This window comes from Argentina silus (assembly GCF_951799395.1).
Source record: "Argentina silus genome assembly, chromosome: 22".
In the NCBI taxonomy this organism is placed as follows: domain Eukaryota; kingdom Metazoa; phylum Chordata; class Actinopteri; order Argentiniformes; family Argentinidae; genus Argentina; species Argentina silus.
Window position 1 is genome coordinate 13,521,909 of NC_139676.1, and position 26,441 is coordinate 13,548,349.

Here is a 26,441-nt window from a genome sequence, read left to right on the forward strand (position 1 = left end):
ATAACACATGTTGCAACCACTACTGTATCAAAGTGTCATCGGCTGTCGCTGGCCTAACATTGACGGTAAGAACAAGCCAGCCGCCCTGTAGATGAATCGTGTTCAGGTAGTCTCTGCTGTCATGCATTTCGACATCGTGTCAGTGGGACCCGAGTACATTGGCGTCCTTGAAGTTTTAAAGATGCCATGTCAGGGAATACAAACCCCCAAACTGCTTAATTTTTAAAGGATTCTCTCCAATCAAGCGTTAAGCACATGCTACTTCCGTCTATATTTCCATGGACTAGCGTTGTCTGTTTCTTGAATATTTTTGCATTGGCAACCCAGTTGTAACTTGCAAATGTATGCAAAACATTGAAGGTAGAGTCTAGGCGTGTTAAGCTTGTGGATTGTCAGTGGACAGTCTGGGTTTAGTTTCCTGAAAGTTTGGAAATGCTAAGAAAAGGATAGTAAGATGTTTCCTCATACTGTGTAATGCATTTCTGGTTAATCTGGTTATCTGGGTGTTGCCCTATCCAAATGTATTAGTCGTTGAAGTTGTGTCTAATGTCCCATTATACAGTGCGATAGTATTGTATTGTGTCCACTAGATGGCGCTGTCCCTGCTACTAGGTGAATAATTGTTCTCGGCGTTAATTCACAACTTTACCTTCAAATAATAATGATTTTTAGTGTATGGTGAAGAGTTAAAGTAAAACGGTTTACTTATGTCACTCTTCAGTACAACATCTGAAAGAAAACTCACAGGAAAGCAAAACATGTAAGGAAACAACATTGAGGAATACTCTTTTGTGATTGTTTATCATGTCCAATGACTCAGGGATGTGGCCAGAACTTTCCAAGTGGGGTGGCTGGCCAGGATGGGACATGTTGTCTCATTGGTTGGCCAATGATGATCTTTGTAAATGGCCAGGCAGTAGATTGTATGGGCATGTGGCAGCAAAACTATTACTTATAGGTTGTAACATAGCTAACAATCTAACATAGTTATCAAGCTAGGTAGGGGTGCAATTTCTGCTAAACCTAGGGGGTGGCAGAAATGTAGAATCTAAGGGCTTGTTTGAGTTCAGGATTAAACCCAACTAGCATTCAGGGGAGGCTAGGCAAGAACAGGCGGGAGTGGTCAAGTTGGTGAATGAAGTGAAATTCTGACTGCAGGGCTTGAAAATTTGGCAGTGACAACATGGCTGCTGTTGTTTATGAAATCCTATGAATTCTCTTTGAATAACCGCCACATAATACAACCATCAACTAAACATATGCTATGTGTAATCAATAGATCTCTCAAATACCATAATCATTTATATCCCAACATAGTCTACAAAAAAAAAAAACTTGGTTCTTGGTTCAGACCACTGCGGCATCAGCCATGTGGTCTTTCCCCAGCCCTTGTAGTGTTTTACCCTTTTGATCTATCCCCCAGTAGCCCCTGAAGCAGGATACAAAGCATTACCCTCTGTATGTTAATTGCTTTGATAGTTCTTGCCACACACAACTTGATCACTCACCTTCACAGGGTGTGGTGAATAGCATGTCTCCTACCAGATGGCCACCTGTGACCTTTGAGGTAATATATATATATATAATATATGCCATTTAGCTGACGCTTTTATCCAAAGCGACTTACATTGCAGTGAGTGCATACATTTCAGTATATATGGTCCCAGCAGGAATCAAACCCACAACCTACGTGTTGTTAGCGCCATGCTCTACCCACTGAGCCACAGAGGACCACCGCTGAGCCACAGTCTGAGTCTATTCACAGTCTGAGTTTTACACGCCTCCGTCTGCAGGTGTCCCAGGCTGCAGCCGACCTAAAGAACTTCTGCCTGCAGAACGCACACAAGGACCCTCTCCTCATAGGGGTCCCGTCCAGCGACAACCCCTTCCGCCCCCCTAAATCCTGCACCCTGTTCTGAAGGTAGGCCGCCCCCTCTACCTCTCCTCCTCCGCCTCCACTCTTTAATTCTCTCCTCTCACACCTTTTCCCCAGTCATCTGTTCTACTGTATGTGCCAATCGTTATGGGATAGAAGGTAAAGGTAAATACCAATATGCCAGATGCCCCGTGACCAGATTGTGGGTTTGCAGCACCACATTTAGTATGTGTAGGACATGGGAATTTAAGCCACTGCAGTGTTAAAATACAGCACATGTCTATGTCCTTCTGTATCGTGCCCAGGATGTTTGTCAGCGTGGCTGTGTATCATGCGAGATGGGGTTGATGACCTGTTTGTTTATCGTGAATAACCGGTTACGTACGGTATTTGCATTACACTGACTCTCAATTACACTGTCTTTACCCTGACTCTCAAACTGACAATGTCTCTCTCTCTCTCTCAGCAGCAGCAGTGGGTGTGGACGAATGCTGTATGCCCGATGAAGGCTCTCTCCTCCTCTTCCTCCACCTCTTCACTTGTCTTCTCTCTATAAACTGCTGGTCCTTTTTGAGATGGGGGGGGGGGCGGTTGGGCTTGGGTGGGAGGGGTTGAAAAATTAGGAGCGCTTACAAGCTTAAAAAACGGGACCCCATTTTACCTTATTGGACAGAGAGGGGCACATCTCTCCACTCCCATGAGCAAAAGCTTATTCTGCAAAAGGTGGTTGGCCTTAACTAATTTAGTGGCTTAGAATAAAGTCGCACAAATTGTCAACATTCTAGAGTGCCAAGGGTGACTTTATTCACCTACATGTATAAATTATTATGCTTCTTTTTGTAGCCAATCAAAGTATTGTTGCTAGGTAAATTACATTTACATTTTAGACATTTAGCAGACGCCTTTATCCAAAGCGACTTACGACAAGTACATTTAATTTTAAGTAAGTGAATCATCTATACATCCGTCGTCATAAGAAAAACAAATCTATGCTAGGACCAGGGCCCATAGGCGGTCAGTAAACACCACATGAAACACTCGGCTCTCTAGTTGGTGAGTGTTCCGGAATTCTTTGGCAGTTGGTGAGTTAAAGTGTGTAAACTGTGTCGTCTAATGAGAGAAATAAACCGATTAACATTATATCATGAACCACGCAGTCAACACACTAGTCAAAATTGGATGTAAAGAATTTGAGACAAAAAAATCCTGTAGCATCTCATTAAGGGCTCGTTAGTAACTAGTGGTAACGAATACCAGTAAAAACAAAGCAAGATGGGAAGGGGGGGGGGGGGGTGGTCTCTCTTTGGCCTGCATGAGGGAGTCAGACATTGCTCTGCTAGATTGCTCATAAAGCAGAATTGTCACCACCCATCTGTCGTGCCGTGCACATCCAAGTGAGTTCTTACTGGCATGACAGAACCAGCCTGATTGCTACATTCACCATTGTTTGTTTCGCGTCGCTCATCAGTCTGACATTCCTCCACATTGAAATCATTAGAGCCTAGGGGGCCTTGCGCAAAACTAACTTTCTATGTTTTCCAAGGGCGTTTTCTGTTGCGTTGCATGCCTGACGGATGTGTGAAGTGAAACGGAGTATGGACTATCTTGCAATCGAGCTGTTTCTATCATGCTATGTTTTATTGCATTGCGCCTGCACACAGTATATGCACTGTACTATCCTTCAGCATGCCCACAGTCTCCAACAGACAGACTGACAGGCACTGTGCCTTACGTATGTGTTACATATTCATCAACGAGGTGACTCACCGCTGTTTGTTTGTGTGTGTGTGTGTGTTTGTTTGTTTGTTTGTGTTGCCCCTGTATAGCCCAGTCTCAAATTACATATATACGGTTTGTGTGGTACTCCTACTGTGCATGGCTGTGAGTTGTCTTGCGAGTGATTTACACACAAAAACTTAAAAACCATGTGACAATTCATGAATGTCTTGACATCACGTTACGTTTTGACATTGTAAGTTCTGTAGCCAGGTGTCAGTTGTAGTGATAGTAGGCCTACTACTTCTGCACTACAGCACTTCCACGTACAAACTGCCAAACGGTACAGAGTGGAATAGGTAGCCCACTGATGCAGAACACTATATGTAATGTACATTTTCCCCTGTATGTTGAGAAATCATTTTAACTATACACACATCTACCCTTTTTATTTATTTAATCCTGTAGTGATTGATTTGGTTTTTCTCTACCATGCCTTTCTGAAAAACAAAATACTATTTTAACTGTCCTTAGAAAGAAATGTCTCTGTGTTAACACTGTCCTTCCCTAACTAGGCTACATAGTTAAGATACATATGCTAGCTTACAGTAATATTGCTGTATTGCAAATAAGCTTATTTCACTGAATAGCTATGAACTCAAATGGCTTATTTGTGGTTTCTGATTTACTAAATCAACACCGTTTTATGATGTCATTGTGGTTTATTTCTTTTCATCACTGAAAAATAACCCATAGCCTATATTGTCAAATCTTCCTGCCTTAAAATGTACGACCATGAGTACTGTCAATCTCCTGTGCCTTAACTTTGTAACTGTGTGACTTTTTTCAGACAGTAAAATCATATTTTATGATGTGTGTGAATCGTGTGATGATATAGAGAGGCCCAGCCCCGAGCCAGGACACCCTCCTCAGATATAGGCCCCCTAAGTGCATTGCAAATGTTTATTTTTGCATCATAGTGCAGAAACGCTCATATATGCAAATAAATCTCAGCTTTTAGGGAAATCGGCGCACACTGTAGAATTGTGGTTTAGGGGCTAGGCCAGGCCTAGGCCCCTGCTCCCTCGCTTCTGATTTCACAAGGTGTTGCGTTTGCCCCTATTGACCGGAGCACGGCAGTAGCGAGCAATTTAGCGATCCTGAAGTGTTCAGAGTATGTGTTCCGTCGGGGAAGAGAACTAGTAGTGAAGATGGCGGTGTCCGTGTTTCCCGGCGTGCGGCTCCTGTCCATTGGAGACGCGAATGGAGAGATCCAGCGGCACTCTGAGCAGCAGCCCCTGAGACTGGAGGTCAAATCTACGCCGGACACGGCTCTGCTAAACCTCTCCAACAGTAAGTAGCTAGCTGCGAGTTGGTGCGGCTGGCTGGCTAGCCCAGGGCTAGCGGTCTGTAGGCTCGGTGCTGCGGAGACTCCGTCTGCGATGATGTGAGGAATGAATAGGACCGACCGCAGACAACTCGGGGCTAGCGAGCTAGCTCACCCCACCGCTAGCTTGCAAGCTAACCGGGCTTTTTGTGTTGCGGCGGCGGGAAAGCGAAGTTAGTAAAGGTGTTGGGTGTTTTTTTCAAAGCAAAGCAAAAGCTACTGCTGTAGATTTTAGGTGGTGGTTATTGGCAGGCAATCTAGCAGTTTAATTAAGCTAACTTGCTAGCCAGAAAGCTAATATGACCCCCCCCCCATCTATTGAATTGCATCTCTTGCCTTTGTTCCGTAGAAATCCGCTTTGCAAAAGTGGAGCAGGTCACTGGATTGGTGCTTTATAAGCCGCCGCTGGGATGAGCTTGTGACAAGATGCATCTGACCTGTGCACCCGTGTCAAAACTCAGTTAATATCTATTTTTAGGGACAGCCAGACATGTCCTCCAGAGTTCAGTTAACATTATGTGAATAACTATGTATACGCGTCTGTTTTATTAACCATTTCGATCTCTCTGTGACCTGTCTAGGTGAGGAGACTTCCGTCTTCAAATGCTCCTTGTCAAGGGAGACAGAGTGCAGTCGTGTGGGGAAACAGTCCTTCATCATCACGTTGGGCTGCAATAGCGTCCTACTGCAGTTCTCAACACCTGCAGGTAAGTGTGTGTGTGTGTGTGTGTGTGTGTGTGTGTGTGTGTGTAGTTTTCTGGGTGTGTTTGACGTTATGCTTCTGCGTCTCTGACAGAGTTCAACTCCTTCTATAACATTCTGAAGAACTGCCGGGGCACCAATGCAGAAAACTCTGTGTTCAGTGAAAGGACGGAGGAGTCCTCAGCGGTGCAGTACTTTCAGGTGCGGCTCTCACACACACATTTGCACGTACACACACACACATTTGCACGTACACACATCTGCACTAAAGTACCCAAATAGAGTACCAGGGCCACATTTCCGCTACACTCCCCCCCCCCCACACACACACACAGGGCTATGATGTCTGGAGGACATGTCTAACAACATTATTACTGACTGTCGACCTGAGTTTGACCTCTGACCTGTCCCTGTCCCCGTCCCCGTCCAGTTCTATGGCTACCTCTCCCAGCAACAAAACATGATGCAGGACTACGTTCGCACCGGAACCTACCAACGGGCCATCCTCCAGAACCACACAGACTTCAAGGACAAGGTACCCCGCCGGCCGGCCCAGTCCGCCACTGACCGACTAACATTGATGATTATGATTGGCCCTGTATAGTAGTAATGTTGATGATGATGACTGGCCATTGGCCACCAATCACAGACACAGTGCAGAATTGTAATCCTCCAATCAGCAGTGTACAAATATCTATGAAGTAATCGATTGACTGTTTATTAGAATCACTTGCAGTTGGCATGTGTGTCGAGTGTTTTTATTTGTGTAATGGTCTTGGGCTGTGCCAATGGGTTTGAGACACCGCCCGGGCAAAGTAGCATTACCATCCTCAAGGTATGCTTAACATTATACCTTTCTCTCCCTGTTTTCATCGTCATCCTCTCCCTCTTCTTGTTCTTTCTCATTCTCTACTTCCCTTCTCTCTTTCTCTCCATCTCCCCTCCCCCATGTTTCCTTCTCTCTCTCTCTCTCTCTCTAGGTGGTGTTAGATGTAGGCTGTGGTTCAGGGATTCTCTCCTTCTTCGCGGCTCAGGCCGGAGCCAGGAAGGTCTATGCTGTAGAGGCCAGCACCATGGCCCAACACGCAGAGGTAACGCACACGCACACACACACACACACACACACGTGCGGTATCGGTCAGTCTATCTTTCTCTCACTCTCTCTAACACTTTCTATAAAGCTTGCTTTCCTTCTCACTCTTAAGTTCTATCTCTCTCTCTCTCTCGCACACACATATACACACACATATACACACACATATACACACACACCATGGTTCACTCTCTCCTCTCCTGTGCTGCAGCTGCTGGTGAACTCGAACGGTATGGGCGATCGCGTGGTGGTGATCCCTGGGAAGGTGGAGGAGATCTCCTTACCCGAACAGGTGGACATCATCATCTCTGAGCCCATGGGCTACATGCTCTTCAACGAGAGGATGCTGGAGAGTTATCTGCACGCCAAGAAGTTCCTCAGGCCCAATGGTGAGGGAGGGAGGGAGCATGCTAGAGAGTTATCTGCATACCAAAGAGTTCCTCAGGCCCAATGGGGAGGGAGGGAGGGAGCTATCTTTATACCAAAGAGTTCCTCAAGCCCAATGCAGGAGGGAGGGAGGGAGGGAGTTAGGGGGATGCTGGAGATTTACCTTCCCTTAATGAGAGAGAGAGAGACACACACACACACACAGAGAGAGATGAGAGGGGGACAGAGATGAGAAGGTTTATCTGGAGAGCTACCTGCATGCCCAGACACTCCTCATGAGACCTGTCCATGAGAGGGGAAAGGAAAGAGACAGGCATAGCAAGATAACTGTAACAATTGGCTCATTGTAATGATTTACGATTTCTACCTCCACCAGCCTTTCCTGGAGTGGATGTACAAAAGCACTCCCAAAGGGGAAATATTGGTCCAATGCATAGCTTATAACCCATTACCCCCCCCCCCCCCCCCCCCCCCCCATTCAGGTAATCTGTTCCCCACCATCGGAGACGTCCACCTGGCCCCCTTCACCGACGAGCAGCTGTACATGGAGCAGTTTACCAAGGCCAACTTCTGGTCAGTCACACACAACATTGAGCTTTCTATTTTAAAAGCCACAAATCCGCAATCACAACAACAACAACAACAACAACTCTGTACACCTCATGAAGCTGACGGGTAGGGTTGGAGAAATGCTACCGCTCTCACATTCATAGACAGAACTCTGCACTGGCAGTCTGTGGCATCAACATGGGGGGGTTTAAACATATTTTATATACCAGCTACACAGCGTTTGTTTATGTTCCTGTTGGTTGTAAACATCGAAGTAAAACAGCTGTATATTTTGGGTTGCGACGGGGTAAGACAGTTGATATTAAGCTCGTGAGGGGATCTATGAGTAATGTCCTTCAATAGTCAGTGGGTATAGATTCTAAATGTGTATATATCCAAAGTCGGCTTCACAAATGACGACTTGGGGCTTTAACCTCAATTCAGCGAGAAGTGAATGTTTTGGTTTTGAACGTCTCTCTTTCTCTCAGGTATCAGCCGTCCTTCCATGGTGTAGATCTGTCTGCCCTCAGGGGAGCTGCAGTGGACGAGTACTTCAGACAGCCCATCGTGGTGAGTGTCTCTCTCTCTCCCTCCATCTCTCTCTCTCTCTCTCTCTCCCTCCATCTCTCTCTCTCTCTCTCCATCTCTCCCTCCATCTCTCTCTCTCTCCCTCCATCTCTCTCTCTCTCCCTCCATCTCTCTCTCTCTCTCTCTCTCTCTCTCTCCATCTCTCTCTCTCTCTCCCTCCATCTCTCTCTCTCTCTCTCTCCATCTCTCTCTCTCTCTCTCCCTCCATCTCTCTCTCTCTCTCTCTCTCTCTCCATCTCTCTCTCTCTCTCTCCCTCCATCTCTCTCTCTCTCTCTCTCTCCCTCCATCTCTCTCTCTCTCTCTCCCTCCATCTCTCTCTCTCTCTCTCTCTCTCTCCCTCCATCTCTCTCTCTCTCTCCCTCCATCTCTCTCTCTCTCCCTCCATCTCTCTCTCTCTCTCCCTCCCTCCATCTCTCTCTCTCCCTCCATCTCTCTCTCTCTCCCTCCATCTCTCTCTCTCTCTCCCTCCATCTCTCTCTCTCTCTCCCTCCATCTCTCTCTCTCTCTCCCTCCATCTCTCTCTCTCTCTCCCTCCATCTCTCTCTCTCTCCCTCCATCTCTCTCTCCCTCCATCTCTCTCTCTCTCTCTCTCTCCCTCCCTCCATCTCTCTCTCTCTCTCTCTCTCTATCTTTCTCATTCTCTCCCTAGCTCTCTTTCTCTCTCTCTCTCTCTTTCTCTTTCTCTCTCTCTCTCTCTCTCTCCATCTCTTTCTCTCTATCTTTCTCATTCTCTCCCTAGCTCTCTTTCTCTACTCTCTCATTCTTCCCTCCTACCCCCACCCTCTCTAAGCTGTCTCTCCTCACTCCCTCCATCCCCCCTTTCTCCCCTATTCATTTTACCACCACCTCTCAAACTCTCCTGTTTTTCTTGTCTTTTTGTTTTTTTTGTTTTATTCCCCCTCTCTTCCTCAGGACACGTTTGATATCCGTATCCTGATGGCCAAGTCGGTCAAATACACCGTCAACTTCCTGGAGGCCAAAGAAGGTGACCTGCACAGGTGGGTCACACATGTCCTCCCCCCACCCCCTTACTTACCTGTGGTCCTCCGTGGCTCAGTCGCGAGAGCATTGGGCTAACAACTCTTAGGTTGTGGGTTCGATTCCCGCCGGGACCGTATATACTGAGAAATGTATGCACTCACTGCAATGTAAGTCGCTTTGGTCGCTCCAGGTTACCCAGACGGATCCTGGAATGAATGTGTCCACCATGTTGTTGGCTTTGTGCTCATTGCTCTGTTGTATTAGCAGGTTGAGGTGGGCGGGCCGTCCAATGTCCTGCGACTGTGTGGACATGTGACTTTAGCCCGAGGGTTGTGGTTACTTTGTTAGCTAAGAGGGTTGGCTATATCCGTGTCCCTACTCATGCTCTCTCTTCTGCTGTCTCTCTCTCTCAGGATAGGGGTTCCCTTTAAGTTCCATATGATGACCTCATGTCTGGGTTGTGGTTCCTTTGTTAGCTAAGAGGGTTGGCTATATCTGTGTCCCTCATGTCACTCATGCTCATGTGTCTCTCTCTCTCTGTCTCTCTCTCTCTCTCTCTCTCAGGATAGAGATTCCCTTTAAGTTCCATATGATGACCTCAGGTCTGGTCCATGGACTGGCCTTTTGGTTCGACGTGGCGTTCATCGGTTCATCGTAAGTCGTTCGTGTGAACGTGTGTTTACCCGTTTAAGTGTGTGTTCATTTAGCTGCCACCCATCTCTCTGTGTCTGTGGGTCTGTGGGTGGGTCTGTGGGTCTGTGGGTGGGTCCATGTGTGGGTTGGTGGGTCTGTGGGTGGGTCCATGTGTGGGTCTGTGGGTGGGTCCATGGGTGGGTCTGTGGGTTGGTGGGTCCATGTGTGGGTCTGTGGGTGGGTGGGTGGGTGGGTCCGCGTGTGGGTCTGTGGGTGGGTCCATGGGTGGGTCTGTGGGTGGGTCCATGTGTGGGTTGGTGGGTCTGTGGGTGGGTCCATGTGTGGGTTGGTGGGTCTGTGGGTGGGTCCATGTGTGGGTCTGTGGGTGGGTCCATGGGTGGGTCTGTGGGTTGGTGGGTCCATGTGTGGGTCTGTGGGTGGGTGGGTGGGTGGGTCCACGTGTGGGTCTGTGGGTGGGTCCATGTGTGGGTCTGTGGGTGGGTCTGTGGGTGGGTGGGTCCATGTGTGGGTCTGTGGGTGGGTCCATGTGTGGGTGGGTCCGCCTAACTGTTTGTGTGTTTCCAGGATTACAGTTTGGCTTTCCACGGCCCCTACGGAACCCCTCACACACTGGTACCAGGTACGCTGCCTGCTCCAGTCTCCCCTCTTCACCAAGGCAGGAGACACGCTGTCAGGCACGGCACTGCTCATGGCCAACAAGAGGTGAGACACACGCACACACACACACACACACACACAATCTTTCACTACAAACACCTGCAAAGGTAACCCCCAACCCTGTCTCTCTCAAACACACACACGCACTTGCAGCACAGGTAACCCCAATCTCTCTCACTCACACACACACACACACACACACCTGTACACACCTGCACTTTTGACCTCTCCCCCGTGTCCCCTTCCTGTCGCCTCAGGCAGAGCTATGACATCAGTATCACGGCCCAGGTGGACCAGACAGGATCCAAGTCCAGCAACTTGCTAGATCTCAAGAACCCCTTCTTCAGGTGAGCAAATATCCTTCCTCTTCAATTCAATTTCTTCTTCGCCATCCTTTTTACCCTCTGTCCTGACCTTCCCTCCATCTGATGGGCTGTTGGGCCCATTGCCACAGCCTGATGTCTGGCTCACGACACCCTTTGGCTATGTTGAGCTCATCCGCTCCATCTGATTGGTTGCTAGTCCCCCTGGCACCCCTCTGATTGGTTGATTGTGTGATTGACAGGTATACAGGCAGCACGTCGGCCCCACCCCCCGGCTCCCACTACTCCTCCCCCTCAGAGAACATATGGAATACAGGAGGAGCCTACAGTATGAACCAGGGCATGGCTGTGTCAGGTACTACACACACACACACTCACTCTCTCACACGCACTCACACACACGCAGAGAAACACACACAGGTATACACAGAACCACATGTAGTATTAGATAAAGGTAAAAAACCTATACATTCACTGATTCATTGCAATCTTCAGTGGCGAACATCTGAACAATCCATTTTCTCTCTTTCCTTCTCTCTCTCTCTCCTTCTCTCTCTCTCTCCTTCTTTCTCTCTCTCTCTCTCCTTCTCTCTCTCTCTCTCAGGAATGCCTGCAGCCTATGACCTCAGCACTGTCATCGGTGGTGGCTCCACTGTGTCCCACAACAACCTCATCCCCCTTGGTACGCTGAGTGTGTGTGATTGAAGCCATCGTGTGTGTGTGTGTGTGTGTGTGTGTGCGTGCGCGTATGTATGTGTGTGTGTGTGTGTGTGTGTGTGTGTGTGTGTGTCTGCAGTACTGATGACCGCTTTACATTAATTGTGTGCGTGACAACTTTGTATCGTCTTAAGTGGACTAATGAATTTGACCATGAATCTGTAAAAAAAAAAGAAAAAAAGAAAAAAAAAATCCCTGTAAAACTAGTATTGTCATGGATATAAATAAAGTTTTCCCAATTGTGATTGATGTCTTCGTGTGTGTGTGTGTGCGTGCGTGCGGGTGTTATGTATGTGTGTATGTGTGTGTGTGTGTGTGTGTGTGTGTGTGTCTGCGCATGTGTGTGTTTGCGCTCAGTAAACACAGGGGTAGTGAACCACACCACCTCCAGAGTGGGCTCCATCATGAGTACAGGAGTCAGCCAGGGTGAGTGGTTACCATGGTGACGCATCTTACCATTTAGTTGTTCCGCCGATTATGATCTTTTTTCTTCTTCTTTTTTTTTTTTCTTCTTTTTTTTTTAGACTGTCGCTGTTATTTAATCGCTTCCTCCTTCTCTTCCTTTCAGGAGCCGTCACTGGCCAATCAGGGCCAGGCAACAGCCCTCACTACCCAGTCAACAGCCAGTTCACCATGGGCGGGCCTTCCATCTCCATGGCGTCTCCCATGGTGATCCCTAGCAACACCATGCACTATGGGAGCTAAGACCTCCCAACCTTCCGTCCCCCTCTCCCCCCCCACACACACACACCCTCTTCCCCCTACCGCTCCTGGACTTCCAACAGCTGGAAGGAAACCAAAATGGACTGATAGTATGGACGTCCCTCCTCCTCCTCCTCCTCCTCATCCCTCCATCCGTCTGGCCGTGTCTCCCACTCGTTAAGCCTGGTTTGACCCCCAGAGGGCAGCACCTGATGAGAAACAGACTAAAGTTTGCGTCTTCATGCATGCATGAATGCATCCACAGCCTACACATATCTATAGTCTTCGTACTTACTGATGCACTGTAGAGATTTTAGAAACACACACACACACACACACACACACACACACAGGTGTATCACACACAACGCTACCTTGCTCACAGAGTAAGTAAATAGCACACACACACACGGCCTCCTGCTGGACAGACAGGACTTTGAACTTCTGTGAAGTTTAACCCATCAACCGTTACCCCGCTGTCCCGTGTCACTCGTGACAGAAGGTCCCGATCGATGAACTCTGACCCTTCAACTTTGACCCGTCGACACAATGTCTCCAGGCAACCGCTTAAATATTGATCACCTCGGAGACCGAGGTCAACTGGCAGCCGTGAGGACGCGTGTAGCCAATCAGGACAGCGAATCTGCCGGGTGTTTAGCCAATCAGGACCGGATTACACAAGACACCTGTTCAGGAAGGTGCAAAGTTACAGCATGTTCAGATAGAAATGTGATGTAGAACAACGGATATGTAGAATAGGTAGTTATGGCAACCCTGAGCATTTTGGCCTAAATAAATAAGCTGTGTGTGCGTGCGTGCGTATGTGTGGAGGAGAGGTGGTGGGGTGGGCGTAGTGGTAGATGTTTTAGTTAACAAGTATTATTGTAGAATGGAACCTTTGCTGCATCTCAATGGTAAGAAACTGGATTCCTTGCGTCCTCTCTCCTCATCCTCCACTCTCGTGGGTGGAGGATACTATCCACCACGGGGAGGAAGAACCTGCGACCTCTCATCAAACGCGTTTGGAGTGGTGAGCGGGCGGAGGACTGAGGGAGAGAGGTTACGTGTGGGATTGAGTTACTGAATAGTTGAGGAATGGCAGTCGCCTCTTTTCCTTGTCCACCCCCCTTTCCTCCATGGTCACTGATTGGCTGGAAACCTCTTTACCTAGAGGGCAACGGAGGGAAGGAGGGGAAGGAAAGAAGGCAGTTGAACAGGTACTAAGACCCAATAGTCTTTCCCATGGTCCTCATCGCCCCTGTCCCCAATCAAAGGTCCTTAGCTTCCATTTTTTTTCATTTACATTTTAGACATTTAGCAGACGCCTTTATCCAAAGCGACTCACAACAAGTACGTTTGTCCAAGTAAGTGAATCATCTATCCATCAGTCGCCAAAAGAAAAACAAATCTATGCTAGGACCAGGGGCCATTGGCAGTCACAATACTAGAAGAAGGAAGAATTACTTTTTTTTTTTTTTATTTGCAGTAGAGAAACTGTACAGGGGGGTAGTGGGGGATGAAGAGGTCTTTAGGAGGAGGGACAGTCAAGATGTGGCCTGAAGGAGATGGGTCTTCAGTCTACGGCGGAAGATTGTGGCTGTTCTCCCACGAAGCGTTTTGAGAAGGAAGCGAGAGGAGGGGAGGAGGGCAGAGACACAGACACTATCGGGACACACCCACCAGCCTTTATCATGCAACGTCCCACCTTCACCGTCCTTGGGAGGGACTCTTGCGTCTGCGACTCTCTCTTGGAAAGAGACTGTCCCAGTGAGAAGACCCGCGTCAACGCGTCCAGGGGTCCAAACCAAACTAGAATCCTTCCAGCTGTGTTTAGCGGCTAACGCGAGTCAAGTCAATATGTCGTCAACGAGTTTGTCGAACGGACTTTAAATGTTTTTTTGTTTTGTTTTGTAATGTGCCATTTTTTTTTTCCTTTTCTCAACAACAAACAACAAAGACCAACAAACTGAAAGACCCCATAAAGCGCAAATTAAATGTTGATGGAGAACTCCGTCAGATCTGATGACTTTTCAGTTTCTGTGTTTTTCAGGTCTCAAGCAGTGTCATGATAGTGTGTGTGTGTGTGTGTGTGTTCCATTTAGCAGATGCTTTAATCCAAAGCACTTTACAGTACAGGGAGCACATACATTTTTGTATATATGGTCCCAGTGGGAAATCAAACCCACAACCTAAGCATTGGTAGCACCGTGCTCAACCAACTGAGCCACAGAGGAGCACAATTGTATAGCGCTTATGCATCTCAAAATACATACATCTTTGAATTGTATTAATATACAATTCTATTACACACATAGTATTCAGGGTTGGCACTGGTAACTGATACTGGTAGTCTATCTAGCTTCAAAATAAGTGAATAAACTTATAGTGTTGTAACTAACACTTACGCTGTAAATTATGGGCTGTGTTTCCCGCCCAAATGAGGAATACATTCTGAACAGCATGTCCAAATTACGATTAGATTAGATTAGATTAAACTTTATTGTCATTGTGCAGAGTACAAGTACAGAAACAACGAAATGCAGTTAGCGTCTAACCAGAAGTGCAAAATAGCAGAAAGTGCAATGAACAGTATTTACAGGTAGTGCAATATATGATCAGTAGTAGTGCAGTATAATATAGTATAATATAAGCAGTATAATATAGCAGTGCAGTATAGCAGTATATGAGTAGCAGTAGCATTATAGCAGAATAAATAGTTATGATAATAATAGTTATAATAGTATGTATATAAATAATGTCCAAATGCCACTCAGATGAAACCATTAAATCTGCTTTTAATTGCTGATGCTCAGCCAACCGCATTCATTAATCAGCCAACCAACCAACCCGAATGAGATGACTGATTATTTGAAGTGCAATCAGCTGGGAGTGGTGGCCCTGGGTGCCTGTTGTCTCCTGCAGGTGAACAATTCCAACATGGCTGCCTGTGTCTCAGGAAACTACTCTGCCCAGGTAAGACTGCAAACACATAGAAATGTCCTGGAAAGTAGTCACACGCTGAAACGTCAGCACAATTAAAGGGGCATTATTATGTATGACCCCCCAAGTAATTGGGTTTTTATTCGAAACAGGACAATGGGAGTGGTATTGCTCATGTTCATACTTCAAATGGCAAACACTGGTTTCCACCTTCGCTAAGGCTAACCCATTGGGCTAACCTCACCTTCACGAGCCATCGTTGGATTGGGGTTAATGCTATATCGGATCCATGTGACAACCCCACCTTTAACCATTTGAAATCTCAATTTAAATGGGCTGTCCCTCCCAAGGATCCCATTTAGCATTTAGTAGCCATGGCGGCCATCTTTGTTCTGACCGAGACTATTGGTTTGGTAGGCGGAGAGGAGTTGGGTATTGAGAAAAAAAAACTCCTTTAGACAGTAGAAATGATCAGGCCAGTATGAATTCTGCTTTTCAGTGCTAGAGGACTTGTGTTGTCATGGGGGGGGGGGACAGGCAGTTTCTAATCAAAATGTTGTGGTGCGGTGGCCTGGGGTGGTCCAGTGGTCTAGCACCATGGCCTACGGTGCGCACATATGTACAATGTTGACATGGGTTAGAATCCGGCCCCTGCCCTGCTGACACCCTCCCCTCCTCACTTCCTGTTTGTCTCTACTCTCTCTGTCCAATAAAAACTGCAACAACAAAAAAAAGAAAATACAAGAGTGGGGACTGCATCACTCCCAAAAAAAACAAAACTTTAAAAAAAAAATATATATAAATGTTGTGGTGCGTGTGCTGTTGGAGCTGTAGAAAATATCCATGGATGTTGACGTCATCTTTGTGTTGACCCAGATGGCACTCCGACGGGGGCCAAGACGGGCCGGATCACATCAGAGGAAGGGACAGGAGTACTGCGGTACTGACTAACACACACATCCCTGTAGACTAAATATAATAATGGCGGTTTTCATGCGAGGTTTTGGCTAAGACATTTGGCTGTATTTTGTTAAAGCATATCTAATTGATAATCCGACTCCAATTAAACTGAAGTGTCACTATGTGCAAAGAATTGTTGAGTTTGTGCTGATTTAGTGCAAGAATGGTCAAATAGAATTAATCAAATGGACTTTAATAATACTGTATACTTATACAACTGATACAATACTTCATAGAGATGGGATCTCAAGGAAGGGGGGCAGAATATCCCATCTATATGAAACACTGGAACTCACTTATCTGCACTTTGTTCACACAATCAATTGAATTACCAAGTCTGTCAAAGAACACCTAAATGTCGTCCTTCCTTCTCCTCCCTGTCCTTCTCTTACTCCCCGACCCTCCTTCCCTCTCACTCCCCGACCCTCCTTCCCTCTCACTCCCCGACCCTCCTTCCCTCTCACTCCCCGACCCTCCTTCCCTCTCACTCCCCCACCCTTCCTCTTTCTCTCACTCCCTCCCATCCTCTCACCCCCCCCCCCCCCTCAGATCTCCAGGACACCTACCTTCTCCAGAGTGACCACAGCCCTCCCCTCACTGAGCTCTCGCAAAGCGCTTCCTGGGGGGCCGGCAGGAAGGAGCACCGCAGAGAGAGGGGGCCTTCACTCAGGGTGTGTGTGTGTGTTTTTCTACTGTAATTACACAGGTTAGGAACTGGTGTGTTTCATCATTACCTGTGTCCTTTATAGGAGCAACTGACTGAAAGGGACCAGCATGTTGCCAGGCTACAGGTTACATTGAGACGTGAGAGGGATAAGGCAAGTGTGTGTGTGTGTGTGTGTGTGTGAGAGAGAGAGAGAGAGAGAGAAAGACAGGGGGAGAGGGGTGAAATGTTCAAGTTTGCTGTCCTTCTCCCCCCTGCCCCCCCCCCCCCCCCCAGTGTTCCTGCCTGCAGTCCAGGAGTAACCAGCAGGTGGCAGAGCTGAGGCGGAGGGAGCAGCAAAGTGTCCGACTGAAAGAGCGTCTGTCCCAACTCACAGAGAGACACAGAGAGAGAAGCGCCTGTGAGAATCTTCCTTTCCTTCTCGCACCGTCTGACACACTGTCTCTTGCTCTTTCACTTCTGCACATACGTACAGTAGACAATCGCTCTAGTCGTGCTCCAGCCAGGGCACGTAGATTGCGGCTTGCAGCTGCGCTACTCGACACACGCCAGATCTCACAATGTCTAGAGATGTGTTTTGACACCTCAGGGAAGTTGTCAGGAGTTGTCAGGAGTGAGGACGCACGCCTCTTTAGGCGAAGGGCAGACTAATGGCATACATGGATCAGAGAAAGAGAGGCCTTCGCCAGGATTGATCCTGAAAAGTTCCATAAAAAATGACATTTTGGAGTGTGTGGTGACTCTCCATCTTTGAAACGTCTCAGGAACCCGATCGATATAGCATCTGCAACGCTCCACAACGTCACTCCGACGCCGGCGACATGGAACGCGACAATACACGTGTTTCACATTTCTGTACCCTGTTCCATGTCATTCCTGTACTGTGTGGCTCGGTTTGTAGAGCATGGCACCGGCCATGCCAAGGTTGTGGGTTTAATTCCCGCTGGGACCATATATACTACAAATGTATTAACTCACTGTACTGTAGGTCGCTTTGGATAAAAGTGTCTGCTAAATGGAAATGTATATGCATTGTAAATGTTTTATTATTTATAATAAAAAAATTTTTTTTAAATATATTTATATTATCTCCTTTAGCCATAGAGATACTGAACACCCTACCCAGAGTCCAGGGGAGGAGGGACCAGTCAGCACCTCCAGCCAGGGCCAATGGCAGGTAAGGGACAGACGGGGGGGGTCCCTGGAGGGCCACTGTGTGCATCCTAATAGTCTCTCAACTATTCCTCGAAACCACCTTCCTTGCTTTCTTCTCAAAACACATTGGAGGAGAACATTAAAAGTTCTTACTGATCGACCAACCCCCCCTCTCTCTCTCTCTCTCTGTGTTGCACTTTCTCTCACTCATCTGTCACTCACTCACCCCATGCTACCCCCCCAATCTGTCTCTCTCTGTCTCCCCCTGCAGGAGAGAGGAGGTAGCGCTGCGTCTGATGTTGGTGCGGAGAGAGGCGGAGCTCCAGGAGGCCATGAAGCTCAGGCACAGCCTCACTACCTTGCTGCACGCGCTCAGAGCCGACATGGAGCGGGTACACGGAGGCTTTAGTTCACAGGGCTAACACAGTCCCGTGCCATGCTATGCAGAAGACCCACGTTCGAATCCCGGTCTGTCCCACCACCTCTACTGAAACCTGCACCACGTTGTTGTTTCAGACCCTCCTGGACACTGTGGATGACCAGGAGGAAGGCCACGATCACAAGAGGCTGGTCCAATCGGAGTCGGTGCTGGGTGACCATGTGACCGGGGGAGTGGTTCAGGGCTGGGGGAGAGTGCAGAGGAGGCTGGGGGATCTCCTCATCAAAGGTAACAAACTGGTGCTACTGCGTCCCATTTCTCACCCCCCCACCCTTCTCCTGAAGTATGCACTTCATTTACAGTCTCTGGGTAGACCTACTAAAAAAGAAGAAAACAGTGCGTTGATCCACCCTAGTTCCCTACATGGCGTTCCTCATGCGGCCACATGCAGTGAATGGGGAAGACAGCCGGTGCCTACTCAATGCATGTCTATGGACACCTTCATCTATTACTCTGGGTGGTGGGCACGAGATGCTGCTAGGCAAAAGTGACAATCTGTGCGTTGGACTCTAAACAAGTATTATGTAAGAACACCATTATGAGAGAACATCAGGTAATATAGGGCATGCTCTGCAAAGGATTGATTTGGGTAAATCTGCCTTTTCTTACGTGTGTGTGTGTGTGTGTGTGTTTAGGCCACGTTGCCGTGGAGACTGACCAGGATAAGCTCTTTGCCCAGTTGGAGACGGAACTAGAGAACACCCAACAGTTGGTCAAACTACAGCAGCAGTTGCTACAGGTGGACTGTCATGTTTTTCATTTTACTACTGACTTTAGTACACACACACACGCACACAGTACACTAACCACTGTCCAATCCCACAAGTCCGATAAACTCTCAAACTCCCATCTCTCTTCTTTCTTTCCTTTACCTGTCTCTCTCTCTCTCTCTCTTTCTTTCTTTCTTTCATGTAAGTGCTTTGAGTCTTTGAGAAAACACCATACAAATAAAATGTATTTATTATTATTGTTTGTTTATTTATTTATCAGGACAGCATAGTCTCTGCTGCTCCGCCCTCCCTCGCCGACTCGTACTTCCTGGAGGACTGGGAGCGGCTCCAGGCCAGGTGTGCAGAGCTGGAGCAGCAGAGGCGGAGCTTCCAGAGGGAGAGGCAGGCCTTCACAGACGCTGCCATCCGATTGGGCCATGAGGTGAGAGAGGGAGGTGGGAGAGAAAGAGAAGGGAGGACAGGACAGGAACTGGTCTATGCCAATCATCTGGGGCCAAATACTACATAAAGTGTGTGTGTGTGTGTGTCTCTGCCTGCAGCGGTGTGAGTTTGAGCAGCGGAAGGCCTCGCTCCTGAAGCAGCAGTACCTGTGCAACTCTCCATTCGGCAGCAAGACAGGACGACCCAACAGGGGAGAGAGCACCGCACTCAGTGAGTCTTGGGGTGCGTCCCAATAGTCTAACGAGGCCTCTTCTCCCTCGTCCGTGCCGATGAGTAAATACAGGATAAGGGAAAACAAACATTTCAGTCCATTGAGATTCACTTTAAATCCCTTTGTCAGTACTCCCACCGCACTGCTTCCTGGCACCGCCATTTCTACACATTTAAGATCTTTACACTGTCACTCCACGATGTGTTGTTCATTCAGTCTCTGTGTGTGTGTGTGCGCGCGCCCCCCCGTCTGCAGGTTTCTTTGGCTCAGATCACGTGACCGTGTCCGGCTGCTGTCCCGCCACTCCCTCGTGTGCCGAGTCTGGGGTCACGACCTTGTCAGGTTCACTGCGGGGTCGGGGCAGGGTCAGAGTTCAGACACCCAGCACCCCTGAGCTTTACTCCGCCTTCAGGCTACCCTACAGCTGCAGGTCAATCTCAGGCACAGTTCTAATACTCTCAGGCCTTGTCCAGAAACAACCCCTAGACCCTTCAGCCTAGACACTTGTAGATCTGGAAGCAAGAAGGCAGAAGCCCCTCCATGCCCACTTATAAGTTAGTTGGAAGCATGGCCATCTTAATTATACCTATCCAGTCCTTTCAGATCTACACGTGTCTAGGGAGTAGGGGCTAGGGGGTTGTGTCTGGATAGGACCTTAAAATGCACGGAAGGAGGAAGGACGCATATTTAGTATTTGAACAGACCCGTACTCTAACCATGAGCAAAACTTCAGAGATGTGGACTGATTCCGCTGATATCAAATTGGACGACAGACATGTTTGTACTGCAACTAATATCCTTGCTTACACACCCCACCCTCCCCACCCCCTCCTCCTCCCAGGTCCAGTGAGAGTGAAGCCCAGTCAGACTGCTGGGAAGGGGGCACTGAGAGGGTCCTGTATGCCCCCCCTGATCCGCACATGGACTGGTCCTTTTAGGATGGTGGTGGTATTGGTTTGTTTGCAAAACGGCTGAACTGCATATAGCTGTATGTTTTTGTTTTTTTAATGTTTTTCAATGGGATTAATAAAGAATACGATATCTTGACTCTCGTCACTTTCCTTATTTTTTTAACACTGAGAAATAAGAAGTAAATTACATGACATTCCACAGGAATCTTTGGCGTTGTGTCATTGATTCATCAGTATCGCACAGACTAGAATATGCTTTGGTTAAATAAAGTGATCGTCTTTGACGCCAAATGCACTCGCTCTCGTCTTTTGTTAAATCTTATCCAAATCTCGAGGGGTTCACTCTGATTGGGTAGCAACACGTGCCATGACATTAACACCGCTCGTGCACGGTACCATCTGATTGGCTGTTGACTTAAAGCGTCGTCAGATGTCGGTGCGCATTTAATAACATTTGGGAACTGTGAGCACTCCACACGCGTGCCTGCCTGCCTGCTCGGTTGACAAGTTTTACTCTGCTGTTTTGTTGTGGTACGGTCTGGTCCAAAATCAGGGGTCGAGAGTTTGTGGTTTTCCTTTGCCAAAACTGCGACGATGGACGTTATGATTTGGCGACGACTCCGAGATCTACCGCAACACGTGACAAAGTCAGAAAATGAGGGGTTCCAGCCGTGGCGAGACTACATGCAATTAGCGGTTGCTGTCCGAGAGATACAGCAGGGAAACTTCGCCTCTGCGCCGCGATCAATGAGGGAATTCAAGGAGTCGCCGCCGCGAGAATCGGTAACCCCACAACGGCACGAAAAGGAACCCCGAGGCGGCGCCAAGATCACCTATGTGCGTAAAGACGCCTTTTGTCCGGCCAGGGAGACCAAGCCTGCGTCCAGACCCGTGACCCGCACCAGCGATGGTCGATGGTTTCGCAAGTTCTGTTGCTTCTGCCACCAAAACGGGGAGGCTGAGGTGGTGTTCAGCGCCCACTGGCTTAAGGACAAAGCCGGGAACGTGGTCTGCCCATTCCTGTGTCAGTATGTCTGTCCCCTCTGCGGGGCCACTGGGTCCCGGGCTCACACCAAGCGCTTTTGTCCCCAAGTTGATGGCGCCTACAGTTCCGTATTCGCCAAGTCGCCCTAACGAGAGCTGTGTCACTAAGAGAAGCGCCCCGTTTGCGAACAAGTGCGCAAGGATGCACCGCTGTGTGGACTAGTAGTTTGGAACAGGCTGACTCGTGTGCTTGTTATTTATTGTGTGATTTTGGTTATTTATTATGTTTGTTCGTGTTTTTTTCCAAATGTTGTCACTTATTCTTATTTGCAGTGTGATTTTTAAATGCATGCCTCTGCACCTTATTTCGTAACAGCACATTTTGGTTTGAGTCTTCGTTAGAAGTGCATGTAAATATGAGTGTTTGTCAGCCTATGTCGGACTGCTATTTTGTTATTTTACACACCACTACAACACTGCTACTGAAAAAAAGTGTTGACTAGTTTTGAGAAATGTTTTTCAGATTACATAAGTGATGATACGTGTCATATCTGTACATCATTTAAGGATGACGACAATAATAGCAATAACAATATGCTTTTTTATTACGTGGATAACAGACTTTTCCCAAACCAAACCAAAAATCACAATGCAACAACTTTTAAACTTTTAAATTGTCTGTTCATGTCTAAATAATAACATCTGAATTGGTCGATCCTGCGTGTTTGAAGTTATTTATCACCAAGCAGGCCTCACATTCCAATGTCCATCCAATCAGACTCACAGCCCGAGTGCGGCTGGGTCCGACGTGTTAGAACAAACTTTGCAGATAGAAATGTGTGATATGGAGCACCCTCAGTTCCCTCCTTCATGGTGGCTGTGTCTTCTATATCCAATCCATTTGGATATAGTCTACATTTACATTTATGGAATTTAGCAGACGCCTTTATCCAAAGCGACTTACAACAAATACATTTGTTTTAGTAAGTGAACCATCTATCCATCAGTCATCGTAAGATAAAGTAATCAATGCTCGGACCAGGGGCCATCTTATGGTGACTGTTGGATAGATGATTCACTTACTTAAACAAATGTATTGTTGTAAGTCGCTTTGGATAAAGGCGTCTGCTAAATGCCATAAATGTAAATGTATTTTAAGGAAAACGTACTTGAACAATGTGTGTATTTTCACATGAGTGTTGCCATAACACTTCACACACAGCCTTCCATACTCAGGAACTTCATCACCCAGGTGCCTTTGCAGCCGTGGCGATCAGGGTGTACGACGGGCAGGTGCTCTCGCAGCCTTGTTGCCACGGCGAAAATTATCCAACTCCCGATGGGTGGTCATCACTGTCCGACTGGGGGGGAGAGAGAAAGAGGGGGATGAGGGAGCAGAGAGAGAGAGAGATGAGGATAGGGATAAGAGGAAGAACAATTAAGAGAAGGATGTGTGGTGGGGAGAAATTATTTATGGGTCACTTTCACATTTGGTATTTGTTTCCAATCCCATCATGTGCAGGTATTGTTCTGCAATCTGAAATCGCATCTCAGTTTTGCAACATTGGATTACTTTAGCCATGCCAAAAAAGCACATATCTGTTCCATTAGAATGCTGAAATACGGATCAGGATGGGAACTTGATTCCCTTCAATGATCTTCCAAGCAACATTTTTTTGTAGCTGTCTTCAACAGTACAGTACAGTCAATGTTTAACCCACCAACTACCAAAGAGTTCCGGAACCCTCACCACCTAGAGTTCCAAGTGTTTTGTGTGGAGTTTACCTAGCAACAGCACTTTGATTGGCTACAAAATGAAGCGTCATCATTTATGCCTTTCTGGTGAATAGAGTCACCCCCTCGGCACTCTAGAATGTTGACTATTTGGGCGACTTTATTCACCCTCGGCACGGAATGAGTTAAAAATCGATGCTATATAATTCTGTTGACAGCCCACTATAGTGTTGTTTTCTGGCCAAAGATAAGCTACTCATTGATTTGTAACTCCTCCTCCTCCTCCTCCTGTCTGGCTCCGGTTCCTCTGCCCAGTGATGACCTCTTGACCTTTTGAACTGTTGAACTGCTCAGGCCAGTTTATCAGCCCCCTCGATCTCTGTCCTCTGATTGGCTAGATGTGTTGACTCAGATATCCTGAAGATAAAGATCTATTCCTCATGCAGACTGCCTGGCACCTTCACTGGGACCATTAGCACTTGCTTTGAAAGGGTGTTTTAGTGCATGTTCCATCACCTCCCTCCACCCCCTCCCTCCCTCCCTCCCTCCACCCCCTCCCTCCATCCCTCCCTCCACCCCCTCCCTCCCTCCCTCCCTCCACCCCCTCCCTCCACCCCCTCTTTCTTTTGTATTATTCATGAAATCACTGATTGCTGCTTTAGGTCCTAAAGTAAACATAAGCTCCCCAATACACGATTCATACTTCTACTATTTGCAAATTGTTACAACACTGGACATAGTTCATAATATAACATTTTAATTGAATTTGCAATTTAATAGTCCAAGAGAGAAGTTTGGAGGCACTGAAAAGAAGAGGGGGGGGGGAGGCAGTAAAAGAGGGGGAGGAGAAAGAGAAGAGAAGGTACAATTGTCCGAGGTAAACAGAGATGCTGAAGGATGGGTAGTGAGTTGGGGGATGGACAGACAGAAGAAAGAGAGAAGAGAAGAAAGAAAGAAGAGGGTGGGGGAGAGATGGCTGAAGGATGAGTTGTGAAACTGGGGGATGGATGGATACAGTGGGATGGATGGATACAGGGGGATGGATGGATACAGGGGGATGGATGGATACAGGTGATGGAGAGAGAGACACTCACTTCAGGAAGGAGAGTTCTCGGATGAGACCACAGACCAGCTCTGTAGCGTCTTCTAAACTGTGAGGACCTCCAGCTTCCTCCCTCTCCTCTTCCTCACTAGTTAGGATAGATAGGCAGACAGACAGACAAAACAGACAGGTAGGCAGACAGACAGGTAGGCAGACAGATAGACAGGCAGGCAGGCAGGCAGACAAGACAGGTAGGCAGACAGACAGACAAGATAGACAGGTAGGCAGGCAGACAGACAAGATACGACAGGTAGGCAGGCAGGCAGACAGACAAGATAGACAGGCAGGCAGACAGACAGACAGACAGAGACGCACGCACACACAAAAGGTAATTTATGAGGGGAAACTAAACATGACGCAAGCAAATCTGAATTTGAAAGAATTTGAATGACCTTGAAAAAGACTGTTTGAATTTGAATGACCTTGAAAAAGACTGTTTAAGCTGTTAGAGTAAAAATACACGTATTGTGTTCTGGTGCTGAGAGATTTGACTGAAGACTAAAGCACTAATCTCTCTCTCTTATCTGAATGGTTTATTGCAGTAGCTCTGACACCTTCTAGCCAGTCCAGGTCATTTACGATCAGTGAAACCGCAGGACATCCTTGTTGTTGTTCCCTTCACCGTGAGAACATGCCGGCTCTCTCAGAAGCATTTACCTCCCCGCGAGAAAGCAGGAAAGCACCACTTATCAAAAGAAACACTCTTCTACTTTGCCTTTTTTGTCCCTGTCCCTGTCTCTCCTCCCCCTCCATATCAGACCTTATCTCTTTTTTCTTTATCTCCCACCCATCCCCTCACCCCCCCCTCTCCTACTCTACTCACTCAATCCATCCATCCATCTCCCTCTCCCCCTTCTGTATCAGTAACTCTCTCCCTCTCCCTCCACCCTTGAGCCTCCCCCTTCTGTATCAGTAACTCTCTCCCTCTCCCCCCCCCCCTCACACACACACACACACACACACTTCCATCCTCATCTACCTCCTCCCCCCCCCTCACCCACCCCTTCCTCCTCATTCTCACTTCAGGGTGAGGTTGTTGAGTTGGGAGTCAGACACATCGTCCTGGGATGCGGGCCCAAGCGGGTCAGTGTCTCTGGGGGGCCGGGCCTGGGGGTCCGTGTTGGTGGTGGAACACGAGCCAGTGCCGGTGTCATCACTACTCAACAGAGACCACTGTCCTGCGACGCACTAACACACACACACACACACACACACACACACACACACACACACACACACACACACACAGGGTTAAGGTTAGGGTTATGGTTAAAGTTAGGGTAGGGTTAAGGTGAGGGTTAGGGTTAAGGCCGTCCCAAGGATCCCACATAAAATCTACCTTAAAATCTCCCTGGGCATTGAATAAAGAAATACTCCACGTAACACTGCTGCATAACTGAGTCAAATACTAGTTTGAATCGTATGTCTGCTTTGGATGATTGAGAAATGACTTTATTCTGCTATAATCCACTTTTTAATTGGAAGCAGACACACGATTCAGAGAGGCATAATCGGAGTCGGTGTGCTTGTAAGGTATATTTTCTGAATGAATGGGGCATGACAGTCCCGTAAAAATATGGCTATCAAGTATCTCAGTAAGGGAACAAATGATCCCAAAGCTGTGTTGGTGAACTGACCACAGCGAAGGTACATCATGAGATCATGTTGATGTGTATTTCGGCTGCACTGTGCCTTTAAATTGAGCACACCTCAAACAGCTCCAAGCATTTGACATAAAGGCTATGTATTTGACACAGGTCTGCTGTATACTATAAACTGTGGCCTGGGACAATATTGCACAGGACGACAACACTTGTCAGATACAGGAGTGACAGC

General features: G+C 47.6%; 3 protein-coding genes across 3 annotated transcripts; all 3 read left to right on the forward strand.

Moving 5' to 3' along the window:
• The first annotated feature begins 2,468 nt into the window (after positions 1-2,468).
• On the forward strand, positions 2,469-14,356 carry LOC310821368 (histone-arginine methyltransferase CARM1-like). The gene is made up of 16 exons (XM_083693387.1): positions 2,469-4,945; positions 5,561-5,686; positions 5,776-5,882; positions 6,112-6,216; positions 6,662-6,772; positions 6,986-7,163; positions 7,644-7,734; positions 8,199-8,280; positions 9,212-9,297; positions 9,845-9,934; positions 10,499-10,636; positions 10,849-10,938; positions 11,157-11,269; positions 11,519-11,596; positions 11,989-12,057; positions 12,200-14,356. Exons 1-16 carry the CDS (start codon positions 4,804-4,806, stop codon positions 12,334-12,336), a joined length of 1,743 nt encoding a protein of 580 aa, XP_083549513.1. The 5' UTR covers positions 2,469-4,803; the 3' UTR covers positions 12,337-14,356.
• Positions 14,357-16,116: 1,760 nt separating this feature from the next.
• Positions 16,117-20,812, forward strand: LOC310821568 (afadin- and alpha-actinin-binding protein; the record flags this gene model as incomplete). The annotated part of the gene is made up of 12 exons (XM_083693653.1): positions 16,117-16,213; positions 16,783-16,904; positions 16,983-17,051; positions 17,174-17,297; positions 17,996-18,074; positions 18,324-18,444; positions 18,569-18,719; positions 19,127-19,230; positions 19,482-19,643; positions 19,762-19,873; positions 20,130-20,304; positions 20,716-20,812. The coding sequence occupies 12 exons, from the start codon at positions 16,117-16,119 to the stop codon at positions 20,810-20,812; spliced, it is 1,413 nt and encodes a 470-aa protein (XP_083549779.1).
• Positions 20,813-21,254: 442 nt separating this feature from the next.
• nanos3 (nanos homolog 3) lies at positions 21,255-22,470 on the forward strand. The gene has a single exon (XM_083693471.1). The coding sequence runs from the start codon at positions 21,380-21,382 to the stop codon at positions 21,917-21,919; it is 540 nt and encodes a 179-aa protein (XP_083549597.1). The 5' UTR covers positions 21,255-21,379; the 3' UTR covers positions 21,920-22,470.
• The last annotated feature ends 3,971 nt before the right edge of the window (positions 22,471-26,441 follow it).

Coding starts and splice junctions, on each gene's coding strand:
- LOC310821368 (XM_083693387.1), top strand. CDS start 4,804: ATGGCGGTGTCCGTGTTTCCCGGCGTGCGGCTCCTGTCCATTGGAGAC. Junction 5,687..5,775: donor GCAGTTCTCAACACCTGCAG/GTAAGTGTGTGT, acceptor CGTCTCTGACAG/AGTTCAACTCCTTCTATAAC. Junction 6,217..6,661: donor ACACAGACTTCAAGGACAAG/GTACCCCGCCGG, acceptor CTCTCTCTCTAG/GTGGTGTTAGATGTAGGCTG.
- nanos3 (XM_083693471.1), top strand. CDS start 21,380: ATGGACGTTATGATTTGGCGACGACTCCGAGATCTACCGCAACACGTG.